Consider the following 23767-nt stretch of genomic DNA (forward strand, 5'->3'; position numbering starts at 1 on the left):
AAGAAAGGGTTCAGAAAGGGGATAAGTTGGGAACTAAAGATAGAAAGATTCTAATGAAAGAAAGAGGCTGAAAATAATGTAGTTTGTTTTATTTCTCCAGTGTGCACACTCTTAGATGACATCAAGTCAATGACCCAGTCTGATCTCTTGCAATTCCTTACAATCCATTACACACAATATCAAGTTAATTGGCCGTGACTTCCTGTTTACACACCACACGGATATTCATTATTATCACAAACCACAACCTTACTTGGCATTTAATCTAGTTTTCTAAAATGGTTTTACTCCCAAAGCAATCAGACAATTAAAGCTACAGGAAACTCAAAACTATCAAATTGTGTTAATCTTGCCATCAATTCCAAGAAAGATTATCAGTTAATCACCCTAATGATTATTTTTGTTTCTTTTCTCTTTAGTTTTCTTATCCTTATACCCTGATGCAATAGTTCTGTTCTGAATGGCTACATATTGTTTACCTGGGTATTGCCATGTGATTAAAAGGTCATTAATCAGCTAATTAGAGTTGAGAGAACATGTAGTGTTCTGTATATTTACATGCAGTGGCCAAAACTACAAAGCAAACTGGTATAAACACATTTTATAACCAGACATGGAAGTTTTTAGCATTTTGTGGAGCTGCTGGTGAGTTTTTCTTTCCTGGTGAGTTAATACTTACTCATATTTCACTGTTAGCTGTAACGTTTGGCAGATGTATAATGTTAAAGGATAGGGGTTATAAAATGCTTCTCTATGTTGCATCTAAACAATGTGCACAGGTACAAGATAGTTCAGAAACATTTTTTCTGATCCTTGCATGAATTTAGCCATAACATGAATGTGTTTTTCCTTTTCTGTTTTGAACCCACCTCCCAGAAGTTAGATAAACCAACCAGCTTGTTTGACACACAAAGCCCCAGAATGCATTGGTAAGATTATTAGGTAACACTTAACACTATTATGTAGCTGTTAGCAGATGTAAGAGTATATGAATGCAGTCAACAACTGTAACTCCTGTGGGCACCTATAAGCATTTGCTGCTGTATAAATAGACAAATATAGTGTACTGCAGTTGTAATATAACAATATGTCTTCCTAGGATAAGTTCTAATTGTTGATGAATGCTGTACATTAGACATTACACCCTGAAATTGTCATTATGTCTGCTACACATTTAATAAATTGTTTATAACATACTACATTGCCATGTGTTATAAACAATTTAGAATGCCCGATGAGGTCTATCTGACCGAATGGTTGCATTATAATGATGGGATATTAGCAGTGTGTGTATTACTTTTGTAATAGAAGACAACAGAAACTTTAGTTTTGATTTCCAGTTATCATCACACAGGTGTCTCATGTTATCCTGGGCTGCAGTGATTGAATCATGGTGTAAATCACTGACATTGTCAGCTGTCACTCCAGAGATGTTTTCCACTGATCTGATTGGTCAGTTGTCGGGCAGTTGGCAGGTTTTAATCCGGTCCTCTGCTCCAGAGCAGTGAAGCAACTTTGTGATACCGGAACACTTGAGTTAAGCCCAAAGATAGCTGGCTTACTTTGTGGTACAGGCCCCAAGTGTCCTGCTACATATTTACAGTATACAGTATGTACTGTATATGTGTCAGGAAACTCACTGTCTGGTTACATATTTGTTTGTGTTTGTCTTGGTATTGCAGCCCTGCCTGTTCATTGGGTTGAGGTCTGATGACTGGAGGGAAAGCCATGGGAGCACAGCATACCTGGCATAGATTTGATGCATAGAGCATACGTCAAGGCAAAGTGAATTATTTCTCTAACACAGACACAGAACAAATGAAATAATAAAACACCCTTGCACACATAGTTTCACCATCATAACTTCAGGTTTTATGGACTGTTGTTTTGACCTATCACATCAAGATTACAGTCATAGCAAAAATATTAATTTACAGAGACAATCTAGTGTCATGAAGGGAGAAAAAACTAATTAGTGTGCATGGATCATGCTCTCAAATGAACAGTAGGTGAACACAAATGATTCATTTTTGCTCTCAATTTACATAATTAGTGCCCTTGAATGAGTTAAAGGTGCAGTGTGTAGAATTTCGTGACTTGAAATGAAGTATGTTTTAATTAGACCTGAAAATAAGAATTGTTGTGTTTACGTTACCTTACAATGAGCCCTTTATATCTACATAGAGAGCAGGTCTCTTCCACGTAGGCCCCCATGTTGCTCCATGTTTTGCAAGTTTTGCAGCCATCATAGGTTCTCATACACGCTTGGAAGTGGAAGTGGAGGGGGAGGGGGCGGGGCATTCAGTTGGTTGCAATCTGCAACCTCACCGCTAGATGCCACTAAATCTTACACACTGGTTCTTTAACTCTTGATAGTGATTTAACAATATAATGTTAAATGATTAATGTATGTGTGGGAAAGTCTGAAAGTATATACACAAAGCTGTCAAAATAAAAACAAAAATGCAATAAATCCATATATGTACATATAGTACATAGAGATTTGCTGTGATGTACATGGTAACTCTTGTTTAATGCTGATACATAATTGATACTGCAGTGTAATCCCATGCTGTGTATGAATACCAGTTTATTTTTCTTCAGTTTGGGGTACAGGCAATAAAATATAACAACATAATCTTTCCTTTTGTATTACATGGAAAGTATAATGATTCTCTTTGACATGCAAAGACCCAATTAATTCAATTTAATTTTTAACGGTTTTAATTTACAAATGTGTAAATGGGTGGTTTGAAGCTAACTCCAGAGTAAAATGTAGTAGTTTCCTTGACATTAAAGCAAGAGACAGAACCACACCGTGAAATGCCAGATGTTTGTGCTCATCTGCAACAATACATTCCATCCTGTTACCAGACCCAGGAGATGCTTGTTAAAAATCCATCAGAGCCTCAGAACAAAGCCAGAGGGTCCATTTCTAACACTTGCTTCTCCAGTATAACTGGTACTGTAACTGTTATTGACCTGACTGCATGCAGTCAGGCCAATGCAATGCATTTGTACCTTTCCAAAGCCATTTTTTCAATATTTTGGAACATGTGTGTCATTTACGGTGGTTAGCAGTCCTCTTTTTTTCTTGAATTTTCCTGGTGGTTTCTTGGTGTGTCATAGTCACCAGTGAAATAGTGTAAAAAAATAAAAACAAAAAACAAACCATAGACAGGAATGTGTATCACATCACTTAATGTTCGTTTTCATCCTTGTAAGCACGCTTGAGAATGACCCACTAACACTATCAGTGGTCAAAAACTTCAGGGTATCTTCTAAAACAATCAAAACACTTTGCATTATTTAACTATGTATTGAAATAAGACCATGCATCAAGTGATCTGTACTGGTATACGAGTAATAATTAATCCTACAAATTAATCCTCCAACAAATTCTATCAATCCAATCCAATCAAATATTGTCAGAACAGATCATCAAGATTTTAGTCATAAACATTGTTCTGTCACAACCTTTCATATTATTGTTAAAAATGACATGAACTTAAAGAGCCCATGAAATGGATGGTTGGTGCGTTTTCACACCTATAGTCTGTTTGCTTTGGTCCGAATCAGTGGATGAGTTGCTGCTTTGTTGCATTTTCACTTTGGGTCAGTTTGGTTTCACATGGCAGAAATTCAAGCAAACTAAAATGTATCACCAAAGCCATGTGAGAGCTGTCACTCCATTCATTGGTCAGAAATCTTGTGGGGTTGGTGAGGGGAGAAAGCACAGTTGGCTATCCAAAATGGACCATCAGCAGAATTGGCATTTCTTCATAACTGCTGTCGTGGTTTGGGCCATATACCAAGCCAAAATATGCGAGCAGAATGGCACAATTGAATTCACCTCAAGGCAGAGAACATCTGGGTTTCCCTGTCATGGGCCGCCACAGTTTAATTTGTCCTGCTACAGTTTCATGTCAGCATCCCCCCATATATAACTGACACCTGGGACACTGACACATGTGCAAGCAAACACACACACACTCCAGCATATAGTATTACGGACACTTGCATTTACTGACACACACTCTCTCTCTCTCCAAATAAATGAATAAAAAAACCATACCAGAGTCTGTTTGTTTGTAACTGGGCCGAGACTACCTCTTCAATGAGGATTCAGTCTGGTTGTTTTGGTCCACACACATGCTGTGTTCACACCTGCCCCAACGAACCGCACCAAGGAGGGTAAACGTTCCAGGATTCTATTCAACTGAACTAAACAAGGGAGGTGAAAATGCCCTTATACTCCTGGAAAACTGCTACTTGTTGGAAAATGGTACATCTTAATTGTAATAAATGACAAAAAACTGTTGACTGTTAAACTAAATGACTGTTGTATGATTATTATTCATGATTATTATTCATGATATATACTGTTATGGGGCTAAATAAGCAGTCAACCATGCAAATTAACCCTCAGTTCTTCTCGTGACATATTGATAATTGTCTATACATTTGATGGACTATGTGTCATTTATGCCTCACTTCCTGTTGCCCGTAGGCTATACTACATAAGTGAAATATCAGTACAGCAATACATTAACCAGATGGCAACTGACATGGATATACATTTTCATGAATATTGGACATTGCATGTAGGAGATAACTATCACTTCCTGCGTTCACTATTTGGCGCTAGAGAACACCCACTAATTATAGGTCATGTTGCTTTATATCATGTGAAGATGTTAATTTCATGAAAATTGGATGATGTTTGTCACATAAGGCTGATTTTTGTTTAGGCATGTATACATATCAGACATACGAAAGCATTTGACAGGAAGATTTGGACAGAAAAATACTCTTAACTTTTTAACATCCACCGGGTCGCCGGCAACCCGCCTTAGCCAGTTGTAAGTGGTAGCATCACACAGTAATGAGTCAAAGCAATTGGCACAATTTGGCCAATTGGAGATGACTGGAGAGGTTCAGGGACACCAGTGACACCACAAACTAAAAACTCCTGAGCTCCCATAAGTTTACGCCTAGAGGTCTGGAATTTTATACAGGTTGACAAGATGTAGAAGGTATATGGTGTTCTGCATAGTTCTGGAATAAAGCCTTATTTGAACTGATGTAGTTTTGTTTGTGTTTTAAACCAGATGCTAAACAAACACATTTCCAGAAACTAGAAGATGTCACTTGTCAAATGAAGCCTAATACATGCATCATGGCCTTACAGTTCCTCTGTTATAAGCTTTTCCATTTGGGTATGCCAAATAGGTGAAAATTCTATAAAAAGGGTGGATGTCTTTTTTTATTCTTCTTTTTTTAACATATATTTGACACATAACAAGAGATAACAAGTAACACATGAACACAGGATTAGTACCAGAAAAAAAAAAAATCGCTTTGTCTTTAACTAGCACCTGCAAGTACTCCCTATGTAACCCCAAGCTTCCAGGACTATTTCGTAGGAATCTCAGGTGAACTTTGTTGTTCCACTACGTGCAGTAATCAAGGCTTAATGTGGCAACCATAGACTGTATATAAAGATGGATTTAGCAAGGTTTGATGTCACCTGTTGGTGACAGTTTGAAGCCCACAGTTCCTGCTTATGTTCAGTGCCATCTTTTCTGTTTGGAGCCAGGACCCTCCAAATAAGGAGTGTGCAGTGTTACCTTTCATGCTGTGGAAACATGCCTTGGCCCCTAGCTAACGCTAGATTACTGGGAACACTGAGCGCTGCACATTTGGTCTGTGCATTTTCCTTCAGGCACTTGGCAGAGGTTTTTTCAGGTGATTCTCCTCTGTTCTTTTTATAATTTAATCGTGACTTGAAGTAGTTGTTAGATCACACACTAGGAATGACGTTGCTTAGCAACTTAAAATGTTTAAACATAAACCACCATAAATGCATTTCATATATGGGTAAATTTTACCCAGCGGTGTTTACAGGTATAAATGCTTGTGTTTTTAATCTGGATTCATCTTCACTATTTTTAACAATAGGGGATGCTACACAACATTATTTTAGGAAAAGTCAAAGACTGGGGGACATGAATATTTTGGCAGTACTGGTGTTAAGGTACTTGTGCATTGGCTTTAGCCTCAAGCTGTGGTAGTTGCTGCTTGGTGGCAACAGATGCCGTACCGTTGGTAGGAAGTCAAATTCTGCAGTTGACAGCAAATTATCATGAGAAAGAAACTTTTTCATTACAGTCAGTCTCAATACATACTAAATGGTTATTTTTTATCTTATTTTTCATTCTATCCAACTTTTATTTCTTCATTTTCTACGATGTTGTGTCCCTTGCTCTGAGAGTTCTTTGTATTACAGCAAACAAAACACATTACATCACACATATAACTGGCATCTGCTTTATCAATCTGTTTTTTTCCATAATTTCATCTTTTATACTAAAGGCTACTATTTGTTGCAAATAGATAATAGATGTTAGACACATCAAAATTGTCTTTCCCAGAAAGTTCAACACAAGCAAAACCTGTCAGCCTCAGGCAGGAGTGGACTGGCTGCAGGTGATTTCAATAATCTGGAGGTTTTACCCAGAAATCAACATAAGCACCTTTGCAGCACAAGTCTGAATACGGATAACTGTCCCTGATTATGTTCTGACTTAACTTCTCAACCGAAGCTTCTTGACTTAAATCCCAAAATCTGAATACAGCTCCTTGAGTCGTCTTTTCCCACATGACATCAGGGGAAAAGAGAGGGTTGCTCACAAATATAATTAGTTCCAGATTGTCTTTATATCAAAGTAGTGGCATAAAAATGTGATCCTCTGTATTTACCAAATGTTCCCTCCAGATTACTTGTCCTCCAAAATCAGCAATTTGTTAGCAATGACGGAAATCTATTGCAATTCCACACTGTAATCACCAATAGGGATCATTGACTTCTTTCTCAGCAGCACACATGCAAAAACAAGTAAAAATGTCAAGTGTTGCAGTGTATTCTAAGCCCTGAGGCTCATATCTGCCACTGGTTTTCACGCTCTTAACACAGCAAACAAGAAATCAGTATTACATGTATTGTATGCCCCACAACCTAAACAGCTAGTCTCATCGTTTTGCAATCAATTATGCAAATTTAAAACACAACTGTGTCACCAAATGTAGCAGAAAAAAAAAAATTTGTCACGCCAGATTGACGTGCCATGCATGGAAATTTCTTAGTGTCGATTTATTGCAATGCCAGCAAGATAAAAAGTCTACACTGACTGTGCTAGCATGTGTTGTCTGTTGCCTGAAGCTAAGCTAAATGATTACACACTCATACATGCACACAAACACTCACTTGAGCTTAATTTTGCATAAAAACCAGAGAAAGTGGGGAAAAGATAAGAGAGAAAGATATATATAATAACACAGAGGGAGTGTGTGTGATGTGTGATCTGTGTGTGTGTGAATGTACACATGAGGACAGCCATTGCTGTGATGCAGATCTGCGCCTTTGTGCTTTATGAAAAAAAAAAGTGCTTTTATCATTGCTGGTTCAGAATTGGCCCCGCTGTGGAGCAGAGAGGCTGGCAGTGTGGTGGTGGAGGGGGGAGGAATAGGAGGTGATAGGGGAGGCAGTGAGGCAGGCCCGTGTTTGGGTTTAATATGATTGTCTCTGCTGCTATCTGGCCCAGCAGCGGAAGCATCAGCGAGCTCTGCAGTCTGAATAATTTATGGGTTCAAGAAGCTGCAAAGTCTGCAGCTCAGCTGATAAATCCCCCGCTGATGGTGTCAAACGCACAACAAAAAGGCTACAGATCAACATGAATGTATGTGTGTGCCAGCATGTGTGTGTGAGAGAGAAGATGAATGTCTTTTTATGCATGTGATCAGTGGTGTATGTACAGTATTTGTGTTTGCAAGCAGAACCTGGGGTCATGTTTGCATTGTAAGATTTAATTTGCACATGCTTTGGCCATTGAGTTCTGTGAGAATGTTTTTTTTTTTTGTTTGTTTGTTTTTTTCTGCAGACCAAGCATACTGAAGCTAGTTGCATACTGCTGGCTAGTTGTAAGCATACTGTAATAATAACTTAAACCCAAATCTTAAGCAAGATTTCTGTGATGTAGATGGTATAGCAATATTTGATTTGAAGTACAAGTCTGGTGGGATTCCATATTTTATGTATTGTCAACAAATCCCATAAAAACACCAAAACCAACAATGTGTTAGTCTGCCTCTTGATACTTTCTGGCTTTCCTAGGTTGCTTGTTGCTCTCAGCCCCAATCCCATTGGTTCCAACTGAAGATCTTTTTAACAGCTCACAAATACATATTTTCATCTTTTAATAAAGGTTCAGTAATTTCCTAAAACTGCTGGTTATTGTAGTTTTTATAAAATGTTACTTAAACAGGAGGAAATAATGTATTTGTTGGGGACCATATTCAGTGGCAGATAAATCCACCAACTGAGCTCTAGTGAGTATCTCTGGCAGCAGGACGGTTTGTGTGGGATTGAGTCAAAATAAACTACAGTGTGTATTCATGGTGACGAAGGAACATGTCACCCAGTGCAGCGTGACATGTCACAGACATGTGATAACAAGTTTATGGAAAAATGCTAGTAAGTGGATGTTTAGTTATCATTGTTTTGTCTACTGTTGCCCCAAGGTCAAAAATGAAGTTTCATTCTCAAATATTCTAGTACAGTATATCCAGTATTCATTGCAAACATTGTGTGAAATCCCAACCCCCATATGGTGACACTGCCTAGATACACGCTCAAAAGTAGCTAAGCTGCTGTAGCTAATATTCTAGCATGCTAATGTCTGCGGTGGAGATGTGGTGGACTACTGCGAATTACAATATGCAGTGGTAACATTTATACAGTAGTAAATGGTCATTTCAAACAACATGTATCTATTATAGTTACTTTAATTAACCACTGTCCAAATTTAAGTTATGACACTTGTCAACGCCTCAGATTTGCTTCTTCAATTGGAATACTCAGGTGATTGTAACTTCTTCTCATGTTTGATGATAGCGTGTCTGCCTCTGGGGTGCTGCAGAAGTCAGAGAGTATGAGAAAAATCTTATCTTTAAGGCATAACAATATCTGGAACTTTACAAGCCACAACTCATTTCAATCACACCACAGCTAAGACATTGGGTCTTCAGGTGAGATATCAAATGAAACTAAACAAAAAAGAATTTGAGAGTTCAAAGCAGCTATCCATATTCACTTTGTATAAACCTTATAGCATGATGTGAGGTTCTAATGTTGTGAGACCTCATGGTCTGTTCAAGGTGTACTACAGATGTCAACAGCGTGCCACTGCACTATATGCCTCCAGTGTATTTTTGAATATTCAGGATTTTTTTCTCATTTGTTTATTTGAATTTCCATATACCAGTCCACAAAGAGAAATGCAAACATTTTAAGTTAGTTAGTGTAGAAGTTCTAATTTTCAGGCCATGAAATCATCATCTAGTTGCAGCAGCAGTTAGAAACTAAACACAGACTCACTTTCTTTGTTAAGAATATCAATGGTCGTTGGCTGGAGTGTTAGCAACCCACCTGTCCAGTTTTGGTGCTGTCACATACTATGATGGCGTTGTTTCCCCCAGAGATAGATGGAATGTTGTCGTTGATGTCCAGGACCTGGATGGTGACTGGGACGTGACTCACCATACGTGGGTTATCTGCAAGTAAAAACATGAAAAAACAGGTCATAGTTGGGCGTACTGTATTTCAGAAATTGTATTTTCAGGTTCATTTTTTTAGCAATCTAAAAATCTTTGTTTTTTATTGTTTTTTGTTTTTGCTCAGCAAATTTACAAATTGCAAGTGTGCATCAGTAACAGCATTCTTAACGGCAATGGTGTCATATTTCATTAGGCCTATCACTTATAAGACAGTTGAGTTGAGGCCTCTTGGAGCCTGGAAGTAACTACATGGATCAACAACCTACAGTTTACTGTATTCTATTATTGTGCAGTATCTCAGATGAACTACATCAATCCTCCAACAGAATAGTACATTAAGTTAGTCTTTTTTAAGTTTTAGGGATGTTAGCCTTGTCTCTGTGTTGTCCATGCCAGACAGTGTAAAGCCATGCTAGCAGAAATGAGAGGCTACATTTGGGCGCAGTTGTGCTTTGACCTAAATGTGTTAGCATGCTCACAATGACATTGTTAACATGCTGATGTTTAGCAGGTAAAGTTAACCACATTAACCATTTCAGCTTAACATGTTAGCAGAGCAAGCGGCAATTCGCGGGTTCAAACCCTTTTGTGCTCAACAGAAGAAAGCAGCTCAATTGTTGAAAATTAAAGCAGCGAACACAATGATCAGGTTTCAGGCTTCACAAAGTTGAACAAAGTCACTTCAGCTAGTTTAATTCTGTTTAAGGAGAGCATTCACACCTTGTTTCATCATCAGAAAGCCTTGCAGCATTTCAATAATGGCACACTCAAAGTTCTGCCCTTCATCCCCCCTTCATTGAATTTGAATGAAACTCGTCCATGCCCACTTGCATCAATCAACATGGCACTTCAGATTTTGGTTAATATTTGCTCCCAGAGCATACACACCAATCGTGGCAAAATTCTGTGCACCAGGTTTTCAGATACATGTTTGTGGTATTTCAGTAAACCTATTCACAATGGCAGACTGAAGTTATGTACCGAGATTTATGATGACTGGACAAATTGTTAATGAGTTATGGCCAATATTCTCTAAGCCCTGCCCTGCGAAGATATTTTGGTTGATGGTGGCCATGTTTTCGGACTGTTCTTGCTCATCTTTAACAGAATGTATATCTCAGTCCCCCAAGGGCATATACCAAATTTGGTGTTGATCAAGTGAAAATCCAAAAGTAGATGTCACATTACTGTTTTTCACATTATGCATATTAGTAAAAAATCCATCCTGTCAGACCAAGAGGCATTTTGTACAGCAAATTGAGCTGGACTTATGTGTAAAATTTCAAGTCAATTGGACTTATTGTATGCATGGCATGGCCTTATGGCGTGAGTGGCGTGGCCTTTCCAAAATTGAATTTTTGGGCATTAATTACAGTGCCACCATCTGGCCAATTGGGGTCATATTTCTTGGGAAGTACATGCACGTCATCTCCAGTTATTGGGTTAAGTTTCATGCTTTAGTTCATTCCAGCTCATGGCAATTTAAAACTGTGGCCTTCAAGGTCTGAACCATAATAATAATAATAATAATAATAATAATAATAATAATAATAATAATAATAATTATTATTATTATTATTATTATTATTATTATTATTATTATAAACTGGGACAAACACAGAAAGGCTCTAACCCTTTCAGGGTTTGAACCCTAATTAGCATTAAAAACATAGTAGGCCACAGCTGAGGCTGATGGGGATGTCATGAGTTTAGCAGGTGTTTTGTCATAAACTAAAGTATTGGTGAAATTAAAATGTTAAACTAATGGTGGCACTAGAGGAAAAGTCATTGGATCACCAAAGTTATTACAATTTCGTACAAAACATGAATGTGTAGATGTCTCAATTTTATAATCATCCAACAGTAGTTGAGGCACTTTACCCTGAACCAAAAATGTCAACATGAATGTCGGTACAAAGATCATGGCAATCCATCCAACAGTTGTCGAGGTATTTCAGTCTGGACCTAAGTGATGATTCAAGCTGACGTTGCCAACACTAGAGCTAGAAACACTAGTCTTGCCAACCATTGTCAAAGGAAAGTTGCTGTAGCCAGCTCAAAAAGCCACTAGAAGTCACTATCTCATCGGCTGTGGCTCAGGAGGTAGAGCGACCCGTCCACTAATCGGAACATTGGCGGTTTGATTCCCGGCTCCTCCAGTCCACATGCCGATGTGTCCTTGGGCAAGATACTTAACCCCAAATTGCTCCTGATGGCTGTGCCATCAGTGTATGAATGTGTGTGAATGGTTAGTTTCCTCTGATGGGCAGGTTGGGACCTTGCATGGTAGCCCCTGTACCCATTCAGTGTGTGAATGGGTGAATGTGATTCGTAGTATAAAAGCGCTTTGAATGGTCGGAAGACTAGAAAGGTGCTATACAATTACAGTCCATTTATCATCTCATCAATATGCAACTTAATCTACCTGTAATTCCAGGTGAATAATTAGTTGGCTGAACATGCTGCTGCTCTCTCCCACTCACTGAACACAGTCAGATCAGAAAGCTGTGAGCAGGATGAGTGCACATTACAGAGGAATATTGGCAATTCTGTCCGAGGGAGATGAGAAATGTCTGCCTAAAAAAAGTCCCTGAAGGGATCCTTAAAGACACATCTAGTGAGAAAATACGTAAGTAGGCAACACTGCTTTCAGTTCACCATAATATCAGTTCATCAAATGTCAGTTCTCACGCAATTCAAAAATTGTTCATACACAAGGCTGTCCAGTCTGAACACCATGTGAGTTTGCTAATCAGTCCGTCAAGTGGTGTCCCTATATTGCTTGCCTTCAGGAACGCCATTCCACCATGGATAACAAGCTCTGGGACTAGATAGACACCATATTGGAGCAAGGTATAATATGGAAGGAGTGGAATTCATTAAGCAGGAAGGTGGTGCCCAATCAAAAAAGATAATTTGTACTCAAGTGATTTATGAATGAAACTGTTGGGGACATATTTGTTGGTGATATGTAGTGACTACCTTAATCAAGTGCAACTTTGTGCAGTTGTCACACTGTGCCCCAGATCAAGTCTTGATTACAAACATGACCAAGGAAGTCCACTGTTCCTATTCCTGCATTTTTAAAATCTAGCTTTCAGGAGAGCGGGGGCCAGATGCATAAATGTTACAGTACACACAAAAACCATGCATACACATAAAAAACATGCATACGCCATTTCTTGCACATAAATTGGTATTTATAAACACAGAATGTGCTCTGAGAATGTGCGCAGCTCACACATACTTTTGACCATACATACACAGTCTTCCAGAGCAAGCCAAGTTAGATACAGTGAAGTGAAAATGCAAAATAAAGTGAGACACAGAATTTAACATAAAACAAAATAACCAACTTCATGGAGCTTACATGCACTATTATCATTATGAGTTTTGCTGTTTACACAGCAATAATAATTTTACAATTCATGAACGGTATTGCAAATAATTGCACTTGTGTGCTCAGTGTTTCCTTTAGCATCGTATAATCTTGTATCCTTATTGTTTATTGTGAGGCATTCTGTAAACTGTTTTGATACCATTTTAATATCTACTAATCATTGCAATTTTGGACAACTATCTGATAATTAAGACATCACAGCAGATGATGACACTGTGGGTGTTATAATAGCTACAGCCGTGCATAATGGTCATGGCGAGGATGGCAGCTCAGGTGTTTTTGGAGGACCTTGCCAATGCAGCCATAAGACGAGAAAGAGTATTCAGAGATTGTTCTAATTTTCTGAATAATGATGATAATTGGCTCGCGTGCTGCTTTAGGCTTCCAAGGGCTGTTCTGCTTGAGCTGTGTGAGGAACTGAGTCCACCAGACCCAAAGAAACCACGCAAATTCCTTTCAGTCTTCAGGGGAAGGGAAATTTCAGAAGCTGTTGGCAGACAGGTCGGTGATATCTCAGTCAACATTAATCCATGTCATACCCACAGTGTGGGATGGCATTATTAATCTAAGTCGGACATACATCAGATTCCTATATGATGTGGGTGAGCAGGCCGACATCCAAATGCAATTTGCAGCCTCTCCGTCCTCAATCTCCTGTGTCTCTTGGGAGCCACTGTGGTCATCACCCAAATCTATGGAACATTTTGTTTAATAAAAAAATATGCTTAGCTTAATTTACCCATCTTAATAAATCAATTGATATACCATGTTCCATCTGTGCGTCTATGTCTCCCTCATGGTCACCAACAATTCCACACAAAGCTGTGTGGCCCAAGATACAAGCAATGCTTTGATCCATACTGGATGAAGCAGGGGTTGCCGGCCCTCCTCCTGTTGCCTTCTGGCTTTCTTTGTGTAGACGGATGTGCTTTTTTGCCTCCTGTTTATAATCCGACCATCTTTTTTTTACTTCTTCCAGGGTTCTTTGCTCGGAAGTTATGGAGTTGATAGTCTGTGTTACGTTTTGCCATGCTATATTTTTGTTTCTGTTTGTGATCCCAGAACTGAGACCACCAAATAACACTTTTTTTTTTCAACTTCTCTGACAAGCGCCTCAATTTTACAATTGGTGAAATTAAGCTTCTTCTTTGTTGTTCTCTTCATTGCCATGCCTGATAACTTGTGGCGCAGACAGCGTTTTTGTATGTAAATTGATGTTATTATTGAGGTGTTGTTATTAAGGCTGGTGCAGGTGCAGGTGCCAATGGAACCATGCAAACGCACGGTTTTACAATTTTATAATTCTGATGAAAAAAATGTGTATGTATATTTCTGGCTTTGTGTATACACATAGTTTTAGTCATGAATCAGAGTTTTATGCATCTGGCCCCTGGAGTTGTGGACTGCTAAAGCGAATCGGCAAATACAAGCGCAAAGTCAGCGCTCTGTCTGAACTTATGGTATGTTCAAATGGAGCATAGCATTAGTGACTGTTTACTGATCATTTATAGCAAATGGTTATACAGATAGATTTGGCCGAAAAAGGCTCTGCTGTTTGAGGAAGCTCTCACAGATAAGTATTAGCAGGGAGAAGATTATAACCCCTTCAACAGGTAATTGTGATCCAATAACTTAAATGTATGCGTAATTTGCCTTGAATGTTTGCAAAGCCCACCTCATCTGATAATAAGCTCAGACATTAAACCTCAGATGAACATTTAACAGTATTCCAATCCAAGGGAAATATTCTAAACTAAATGTACCTGACCTATGAGTAATTTACATTTGAGTTTGCAGAAATTTCAGGAAATCCCTTTAAACTTACAATATTTTAATGGAAACATAACTACTGACACATGAATGCCAAATATCAAGCAGTTGCTGTGTCTCCCTATCTGCTTTATACCTACAGCCCCTTTATTTTAGGCTGTCTGTGATCGTCAATTCAAACCAGTGTTCCTAAGCACGAGACATGTCCACTGATGGCTGATGTGGAGCTTTGGTGACTAAAGACAGCCCGAGGCAAAAAGTCAAAAATTTAAGACCAAATTCTCACAGTGTGACTGCTGCTATGACCCACATTCACCAACAAACCAATCAGTGACATGCAGTAAATGTACACTGTCGTCGTTGCACAGTCTAAAGGCGTCTTACCTTGTTTGTAGTAATAGAACAATAAAGGCACTGATGAGACTGGCAATATGCACACAGCTTACTGCTTATAATATGAGTTTTAATATTCTTGTGCTGACCAATGATTATGGACAGCAATAATAAGCTTACTAGAAGATAATAATATCTTCATATTTGATAAAAGTTCACCCTGTGCTGTATCTCTCACATTTCTGTGAGGAGCTTTCGATTAGTCTGTTGGCAGTGAAAAGTTTTCAACTGTATATTCGAGCCTTATGAATGTTTCATTACCAGTCTTATGCAATTAATATAGCATATATAATTATGAAAATTAAGTAAAATATGAAATGATTGAATACATTATTTGACTAAAAGAAGATCTCTGTCTAGTTCTGTCTCTGCTCTCTAAGAAAAAGAAAACACCCTTCTTTCCTCAGAGGCCTCATTTGCAAAAATGAGTCATCGCTGGGTCAAAATAGAAATCAGGAACGTTACTAAAAACTATTACCAGCTGAGGACAGTGTCCTCTGTAAAAGAATTTAATTTCATAGAGGTACATAGCCTTAAAGGTGCACCAGTTCAAATGCACTAAAATGATTATAGAAATGACATTAAGAATGATGAAGTCTGTTCTCAACTGTGATGCTGTAGTTTGATGGTTGACATTTGACCACAGGATGGCAACTAAGTTATGAGGGCTGAAACCACAGGGTTATATGATTCATGCCACTGAGCAGCTTTTCCATACCATTGTGATGCAAACCAATCACTACTACTGCAATGAAAATAGTCCTAACCATGTGTTTTGAAATAGAGAAACAGTATGAATTTATGAAAGATAATTAAGGTCCACTGAAATGAAAGAAGGTCAAAGACATGGAATCTAAAGCAAATTAAAGAACCATGAGTCTTGGAGCCATAACGCTGAATATGAAATGTTAATATGAAGAAAGATGGGCTGTGAGGATTATTTAGTTCTAAACTCAAACTACTTCAATCCTCCAACAGAATAGTACATTAAGTTAGTTGTTAGCCCTGTCTCTGTGTTGTCCATGCCAGACAGTGTAAAGCCATGCTAGCAGAAATGTGAGGCTACATTTGGGCGCAGTTGTGCTTTGACCTAAATGTGTTAGCATGCTCACAATGACATTGTTAACATGCTGATGTTTAGCAGGTAAAGTTAACCACATTAACCATTTCAGCTTAACATGTTAGCAGAGCAAGCGGCAATTCGCGGGTTCAAACCCTTTTGTGCTCAACAGAAGAAAGCAGCTCAATTGTTGAAAATTAAAGCAGCGAACACAATGATCAGGTTTCAGGCTTCACAAAGTTGAACAAAGTCACTTCAGCTAGTTTAATTCTGTTTAAGGAGAGCATTCACACCTTGTTTCATCATCAGAAAGCCTTGCAGCATTTCAATAATGGCACACTCAAAGTTCTGCCCTTCATCCCCCCTTCATTGGATTTGAATGAAACTCGTCCATGCCCATTTGCACCAATCAATATGGCACTTCAGATTTTGGTTAAAATTTGCTCCCAGAGCATACACACCAATTGTGACGAAATTCTGTGCACCAGATTTTCAGATACATGTCTGTGGCATTTCAGTAAACCTATTCACAATGGCAGACTGAAGTTATGTACCAAGATTTATGATGACTGGACAAATTGTTAATGAGTTATGGCCAATATTCTCTAAGCCCTGCCCTGCGAAGATATATATTTTGGTTTATGGTGGCCATGTTTTTGGACCGTTCTTGCTCATCTATAATAGAATGTATATCTCAGTCCCCCAAGGGTATATACCAAATTTGGTGTTGATCAAGTGAAAATCCAAAAGTAGATGTCACATTACTGTTTTTCACATGCATATTAGTAAAAAATCCATCCTGGCAGACCAAGAGGCATTTTGTACAGCAAATTGAGCTGGACTTATGTGTAAAATTTCAAGTCAATTGGACTTATTGTATGCATGGCATGGCCTTATGGTGTGAGTGGCGTGGCCTTTCCAAAATTGAATTTTTGGGCATTAATTACAGTGCCACCATCTGGCCAATTGGGGTCATATTTCTTGGGAAGTACATGCACGTCATCTCCAGTTATTGGGTTAAGTTTCATGCTTTAGTTCATTCCAGCTCATGGCAATTTAAAACTGTGGCCTTCAAGGTCTGAACAATAATAATAATAATAATAATTAAAGCTGCAAGCAGCGTTGGAACGGGCCTTCGCGGCCTTGCGCACTTCGGGCCGCTGAGCAATCAAAGGGCTTCTGTGACGGGCATGTAGATGTCTTCAGACCCTCGCTGTTCTCAGACAGTGCAAGAAGGAGATAAACATCACTTTCTTTGTCCACTATTTTGCCCGCTGTTGGGGCTGCTTTACTGAAATTTCGTAGGGGGTGCTATTCAGCCAGTTTGCATCACTGATGGAACATTGTCATGTACACGTGTTCAGGCCGGGAGTCTTATCAAACATGTAAAGTTTGGTGCAGACTGGAGCATTTACAATAAAGTTATAGCAACTTCCTCTGTCATGGCAAAACATCAAATCTCAACAGTGTGAGGATGAGAATTTTCTGCAGGGTGAGACATGGCTGCCTTGCTCACACCTGTGTCATAAAAGTCATGCAAGTTTTGTGCCCATTCTCTTGAATTTCAATTAGTAAATTGAAAACCCTTGATGAGTTGTGTGTAAAACAAATTAATTTCCTAATTTTCATCAAGTTTTTTTTTAGGAATGTAAAGACTTTTAACTAGGGATGCACGACATTGGATTTTTGCCGATATCCAATATGCTGATATTTCCAACTCATTGTGGCCGATTGCTGATGCCGATATATGCACATATTTTTACCAGCTGGCTGAGGAGGCTATTATGCATGCAAGCATAGATTATACTGTGATCAAGAAAGACAATATATAAAGGAAGAACTTAGGAAGACTTGAGTTCAGTGGCTCAGCATTAAAGTTCTTCCCTCATATAGGCTATAGTCTTTCTTGATCATTAGTACAATATATGATTGCATGTGTAATAGTCTCCGCAGCCAAGTGGGAAAAAATATGTGCATATATGGCAAAATTGGCAAAAATGACAGTCAAAAGTAATCGTGTTAAATAATTGTGATCCAATATTGAACAAGATAATCGTGATTATGATTTTTGCCATAATCGAGCACCCCTAAAAACAACATAAATTGTGATTTACACACACACACACACACACACACACACACACACACACGCACACACACAGAAAGAGTTTAAATATGTATGTGATAAATTGTAAATATGTATGTAATGAATTGTTTTCTTTAAGAAACTGTTACTTGAACATTTTTCAGTGTGCTCCTAAAGTTATATGTGTGCTCCTAATTTTTTTCATTTAGGAGCACATGTACTCCTTGAAAAAAAAGTAAGGATTGAACACTGATGATGTGATGTGTAGGAACACTAAGAAACTGGAGTGTGGCGCAGTCCAAGGGCTTCTGTCACAGGCATGTAGATGTTTTCAGACCTGGGCTGACAGGTCTGACTTTACCCCCCCACCCCCCACCCCCTCCCCACCCCCCTCCCATTCTCTCTCTCTCCCTCTCAGCTGGAGAGAATTTCAGAGTACTCTTCTTGTGAAATATCCTCATAAATCCCATGACTTTGGCCAAATCTTACATTAAAAATCACATGTTTTTGGTAGGAATTTTCGTCGCAAATCCATTGATACAGGTTTGAAAGTAGTCGGACTTATAGTTTAGACGGCCCAGTTTGGCACAAAGTCCATGCCCAGAGATTGCCTCCCCATTGGTTTACATCGTAAGGTGTGATGTCGCACTATAAATTTCAGGGCTTACTAGATCTAAACCGTTCGAGTTATTACAAAGTTTTTAATAACTTTTGTTCAGCACCGTGTGATAAGTCATGTATTAAAGTTTGAAGCCGATACCATTAACGCCCTAGGAGGAGATAGCGTTTATTCAAGGTCCAAAATTGGCACAAAGTCGTACTTTGATGAGCACACTGCGGACTTCCTGTTTTTGATTTAGGTCAGGAGTGTCAGCGTATGATTTGTAGGTCTTGATGAGACGAATAATTGAGTTTTGGTTCGATCTCTCTACGACATTCCTACGGGCTGTGGCGGCCATTTTGGATACATAGGTGGTGCTATAGAGCACATTTTGGCACTTTGGAGGTTAATTTTTACATTTGATCAAATTTTTCACCAGACCTGATGTGCGTGCCAAATTTGGTGAGTTTTTGAGCATGTTTAGGGGGTCAAATTTAGGGTTGAAGTGGCGTATTAATAAAGAATAATAATAAGAAAGAAACAAACACACGAAAAACAATAGGGTCTTCGCCCTTTGGGCTCAGGCCCTAATAATAATAATAATAATAATAATAATAATAATAATAATAATAATAATAATATTGTTATTATTATTATAAACTGGGACAAACACAGAAAGGTTCTAACTCTTTCAGGGTTTGAACCCTAATTAGCATTAAAAACAAAGTAGGCTGCAGCTGAGGCTGATGTGAATGTCATGAGTTTAGCAGGTATTTGGTCATAAACTAAAGTATTGGACACATTAAAATGTTATACTAGAAGATAATAATATCTTCATATTTTATAAAAGTTCACCCTGTCCTGTATCTCTCACATTTCTGTGAGGAGCTTTCGATTAGTCTGTTGGCAGTGAAAAGTTTATAAACTGTATATTCAAGCCTTATGAATGTTTCATTACCAGTCTTATGTAATTGATATAGTATATATAATTATGAAAATTAAGTAAAATATGAAATGATTGAAAATATTATTTGACTAAAAGAAGATCTAAATTCAGATGGCTAAATAAATATCTACAGTCTCTGTAGACCACTAGTTAAACATTTTTCTGTCAATGTTTTCTCCAATAGCAGACTAATAATTCTCACTTTTAAGCAAACAATCTTTACATTAGTGGAGCATCAGGGGTTGTGAAGGGTGCGGCTACACCCAGGTCCGAGGCATAGGGGAGCCTGGCAGAAACCCCAGTCTGTGAACAGTAGAAAAATGTACAACCATGCAATAAAAATTGATGACAACCAGGGTTGGACATCGAGAACCGGTTCCAAATTAGAACCAGTTCCAAAATTCAGTTTCTAAAGGAATCATTAAGAAATTTTAATTCTGATTCTGCTTATCGGTTCCTAAACGCGCCACATATCTGCAAGGACCTGTCTACGTCATGCATCAACGCGACAACATGTCGGTTTGTTTACATACTATGTATCATGTATGTATTTATGTATTTATTGGGACCATGTACAGTGTTAAACACAAATGTTACCATTTTATGTACTGTAACAGAGTTAGCTTATAGCTAATTTTCATCTGCAGTCCCTTAGGCAGGTCACAATTAAAACATCTAACAGCACAATAACAAACAGTACAAAGCAAAAAACACACAGGACACATAATACAAAAACATAATACAAGCATGCATGGTTAACATCACAACAATGCAGAGAGAAAGCAGGACCGCAGTAAACACTCTAATATGTGGCTTCACTTTATCAAAGAAAATGACAAGGCAAAGTGCAATGCATGTGGGAAGCTAATTAGCTATAAGTCAGGTTGCGCATCAAATCTGACCAAACATGTAAGGCAGCAAGGTGTCAGTCTCCTAGCCCGAGTGTGTTATCAGCCACCATTAGCACCTTGCTAGCACCTCCAGTAGAACCTGGGATACCAAGCCGTGACACACCATATACGTATTTAAGTTACTGCTGCCTGTGGTACAACTCAGTACAGGAACTCCTCAGCTCCATTCAGACCTAAAACAGCACTGTGTAAAACAATACAAGGGGCTGTGTTGGTGGGGGGTCCTGTTTAAAGTGCTGGTGAGACAATGAAATATGATCAGGCAAGTCTGGTCGGAGTAACCAGAAAGTCTGATCATAAATACACTGCATAACAGTTTGTAATATTCACAGATTTGATTTTACAACACTGGAATGTTATCATGCTGCAACCCTGTTGACTTGTGTGCACATGTGACATGTCTGTGTACGCGGAGCTCCGAAAGAGTATGAATGGAACCGCATGTGCGTCCCTGTGCAAGTCCATGACTTGGCCTTTACAGTGAAAGCACACTGTTATTGAGGGAAAAATGAGACAGAAAGTACTCAAAACAAAAGCAGAATGTTGAGTTAAAAAGACTTTGAATTTACTTATTTTAATGAAACAATAAAAGTCAAAGTAAATGCTTAAAAGAATAGAGATATTTTTGTTATCTTAACATTTTGCCTCTGTTTTTTTCTTTTTTTACCATGTTGGAATTGAAACTGGGAAATCAATTTGCATAATCGGAATCAGAATCAGAACTGATAAAATCCAAATGATACCCAACCCTAATGACAACATTATGGGTTGTGGGTGAGGTTTGATTGTAATGTTTGCTAGTGATTTGTGGATTTTGACTTTGTTTTAAAGAGCAAAATGAGAATCTACTGTACAGTATGTTCAGATTAGAGGGGATTGGTGATTTTGCAAGCATTTGGAGTCTAGAATGTTTGATGATAAAAAAAAAAGATAAAAATGCTATTCTTGAAATACTGCACTGATATGACAACAAGACTAAGGCCCTAAACATGCTTCATGTAGTACACAAACACTTCTTTCATTTGGGTACTGTGTGTTGTGTGCACATGCACATTTGACTTCCCATGTGTCTTTCCACTCACACATGAACAGGCTTACAATTACATATACAGCATATTTCAACCTGTTCTCATTCCCAGGTTGTCAAATACCGACACTTTGTCACACCCCTCAGTGTCTCATACAGATGCACAAGGTACCCTTTCACATGTATTTCATATACACAGGGGGCTTTCAACTAGACGGGGCTATAAGACACTTTGAGCATCAGTCCCATTGGAGAACCAAGGGTGGGCGGACCTGCCACCTGGAAGTATTTTCCTCACTGTCAGTTCACATGTTAGGGTTCTCTTTTAATGATATCCTCAACATTTCTCAAAACAAAAACATGAAAGTGTGATAATTAAAGAATATAAATGGTTAATGTTATGGTCATCAGTTTTAATTATTTCTCCTTCGATTGTGAGAAATAATGCATTTGACAACCTGGGAATGACTGGCTTGCACCAGCTAATCTAAAGTGTTGCTTAAATTCCTACAAATTGCTAACTAGTTTCAAACTAGTCATTTACTAAATCATGTTTGCTTCATTAAAATTTAGGAAAACATAACACTTTGGAAATGTATAAATACAGTTGTGAGGAAACAAACAAATATGACGCAACCAACTAGGTAAACAGAAAATGATTGTAGCATCACATACTGTAACACAACTTCCAAAAATAACAGTTTTAGGAGCCAAAAGAGACATGACTTTCTTTTATTTATAACTGCATACCTGGCATAAAGTTCTGTAATTTGAGGTATTTTTCGGTGAATTGTAATGTAAAGTCTCAGATCAGAAATGTGGACCCTACTCCATATTTCCTCTTTGTCTCTTCAATCTGAATGGGCCAGATATTAGCACGCTGAAGTTAGCTCTGTCGCCAGCTTTAATTCAAATCTTCACTTAGTAAACACTGACGTTATAATAGTGTTGTTAGGTCAACTGACAAAAACACTCTGTTAAAGGTGTACTATGCAGGATTTGTCGGTTGGTGTTTGTAAACACACGGCATTCAAAGTTGGCCCCTCCCCCCGGCCCAACGAGCAAAAGCGAGAGAGGGAGAAAGAGAGAGAGAGGTGGTCAAGCGAGCTACAGAGTAAATGAAGAGAGTGAGCAGTGCTGGTCAAAGAGACACTCCAACAGCAGTGGAGCAGCACACAGCAGAGGAGGGAGACGAGAAAACACTGAATCAAAAAAAAAAAACAGTGATGCCTGGTCTCTTACGCTACGAGTCCTGACCTCACACCCTGCGCGCTGTGATTGGCTGGGTGCTAAACACCCACTGCCCAAAGGCACAGGGCAGAGTCTCTCCAGATAAATACACCACCATATACTTCTAGTGGGTCATAATTGTTTTATTTGTTTTTTTAGGAAAATCCTGCATAGTATACCTTTAAGCTTAGGGAAAGACGATAGTTTTGGTTAATTATTGAAAAAGTTAACATGTCTTGTTTTGTGCTAAAAGCCACTTCAGTATTTAACCAAAACCACCATCTTTCCCTAACCTTAACCAGGTTCTTAGAGTTTTCTTAACATAATCATAAACACATGATTTAATGCATTAGTTGCTACAAGCAGATGTTAAAAGAAAACATTTGAAAACTATTGATAGAGAACTATGTGCAGATATGTTTAATACAAACATCTCCTTGTTGATTTAAAAAAAAAAAAAAACACACACACTATCCAGACAGCATTACATTTCCAACAAAACAGACTGGAAATGTTTGAAAATTATGTTTGCATAAAGCACCCTGGTTTGACGCTTCTCTTGTTTGGTGCAGTTCAAACTCTGATGTGTGTTTACTTCGGTTTCTGTGGGTTGGCATGACAGACAAAGTGAAAGTAAAAAAAACAAGTGGACCGAGACGGCCTGAAAAGAAGAGTCTCATTCCACATCCAAGCAGACTGCGGTGCAGTTCGTTTGTGGCCTGAAAGCG

At 38.5% G+C, this 23767-nt stretch overlaps 1 protein-coding gene across 5 annotated transcripts in view; it reads right to left on the reverse strand.

Annotated features, from left to right (window-relative positions):
- Positions 1 to 23767, reverse strand: part of LOC121908226 (cadherin-18-like) — a 211346-nt gene that overhangs the window by 29606 nt on the left and 157973 nt on the right. For 3 of the 5 annotated variants that reach the window (XM_042428079.1, XM_042428080.1, XM_042428087.1), the window contains one exon: positions 9488 to 9612. In XM_042428079.1, coding sequence (XP_042284013.1) covers positions 9488 to 9612 — 125 coding nt within the window. Of the gene's footprint in view, positions 1 to 8551; positions 8973 to 9487; positions 9613 to 23767 lie in introns of those variants that run through there. The other 2 variants (XM_042428081.1, XM_042428086.1) reach the window with 2 other exon arrangements.

Source organism: Thunnus maccoyii, chromosome 12 (assembly GCF_910596095.1).
Source record: "Thunnus maccoyii chromosome 12, fThuMac1.1, whole genome shotgun sequence".
Taxonomy (NCBI): Eukaryota; Metazoa; Chordata; class Actinopteri; order Scombriformes; family Scombridae; genus Thunnus; species Thunnus maccoyii.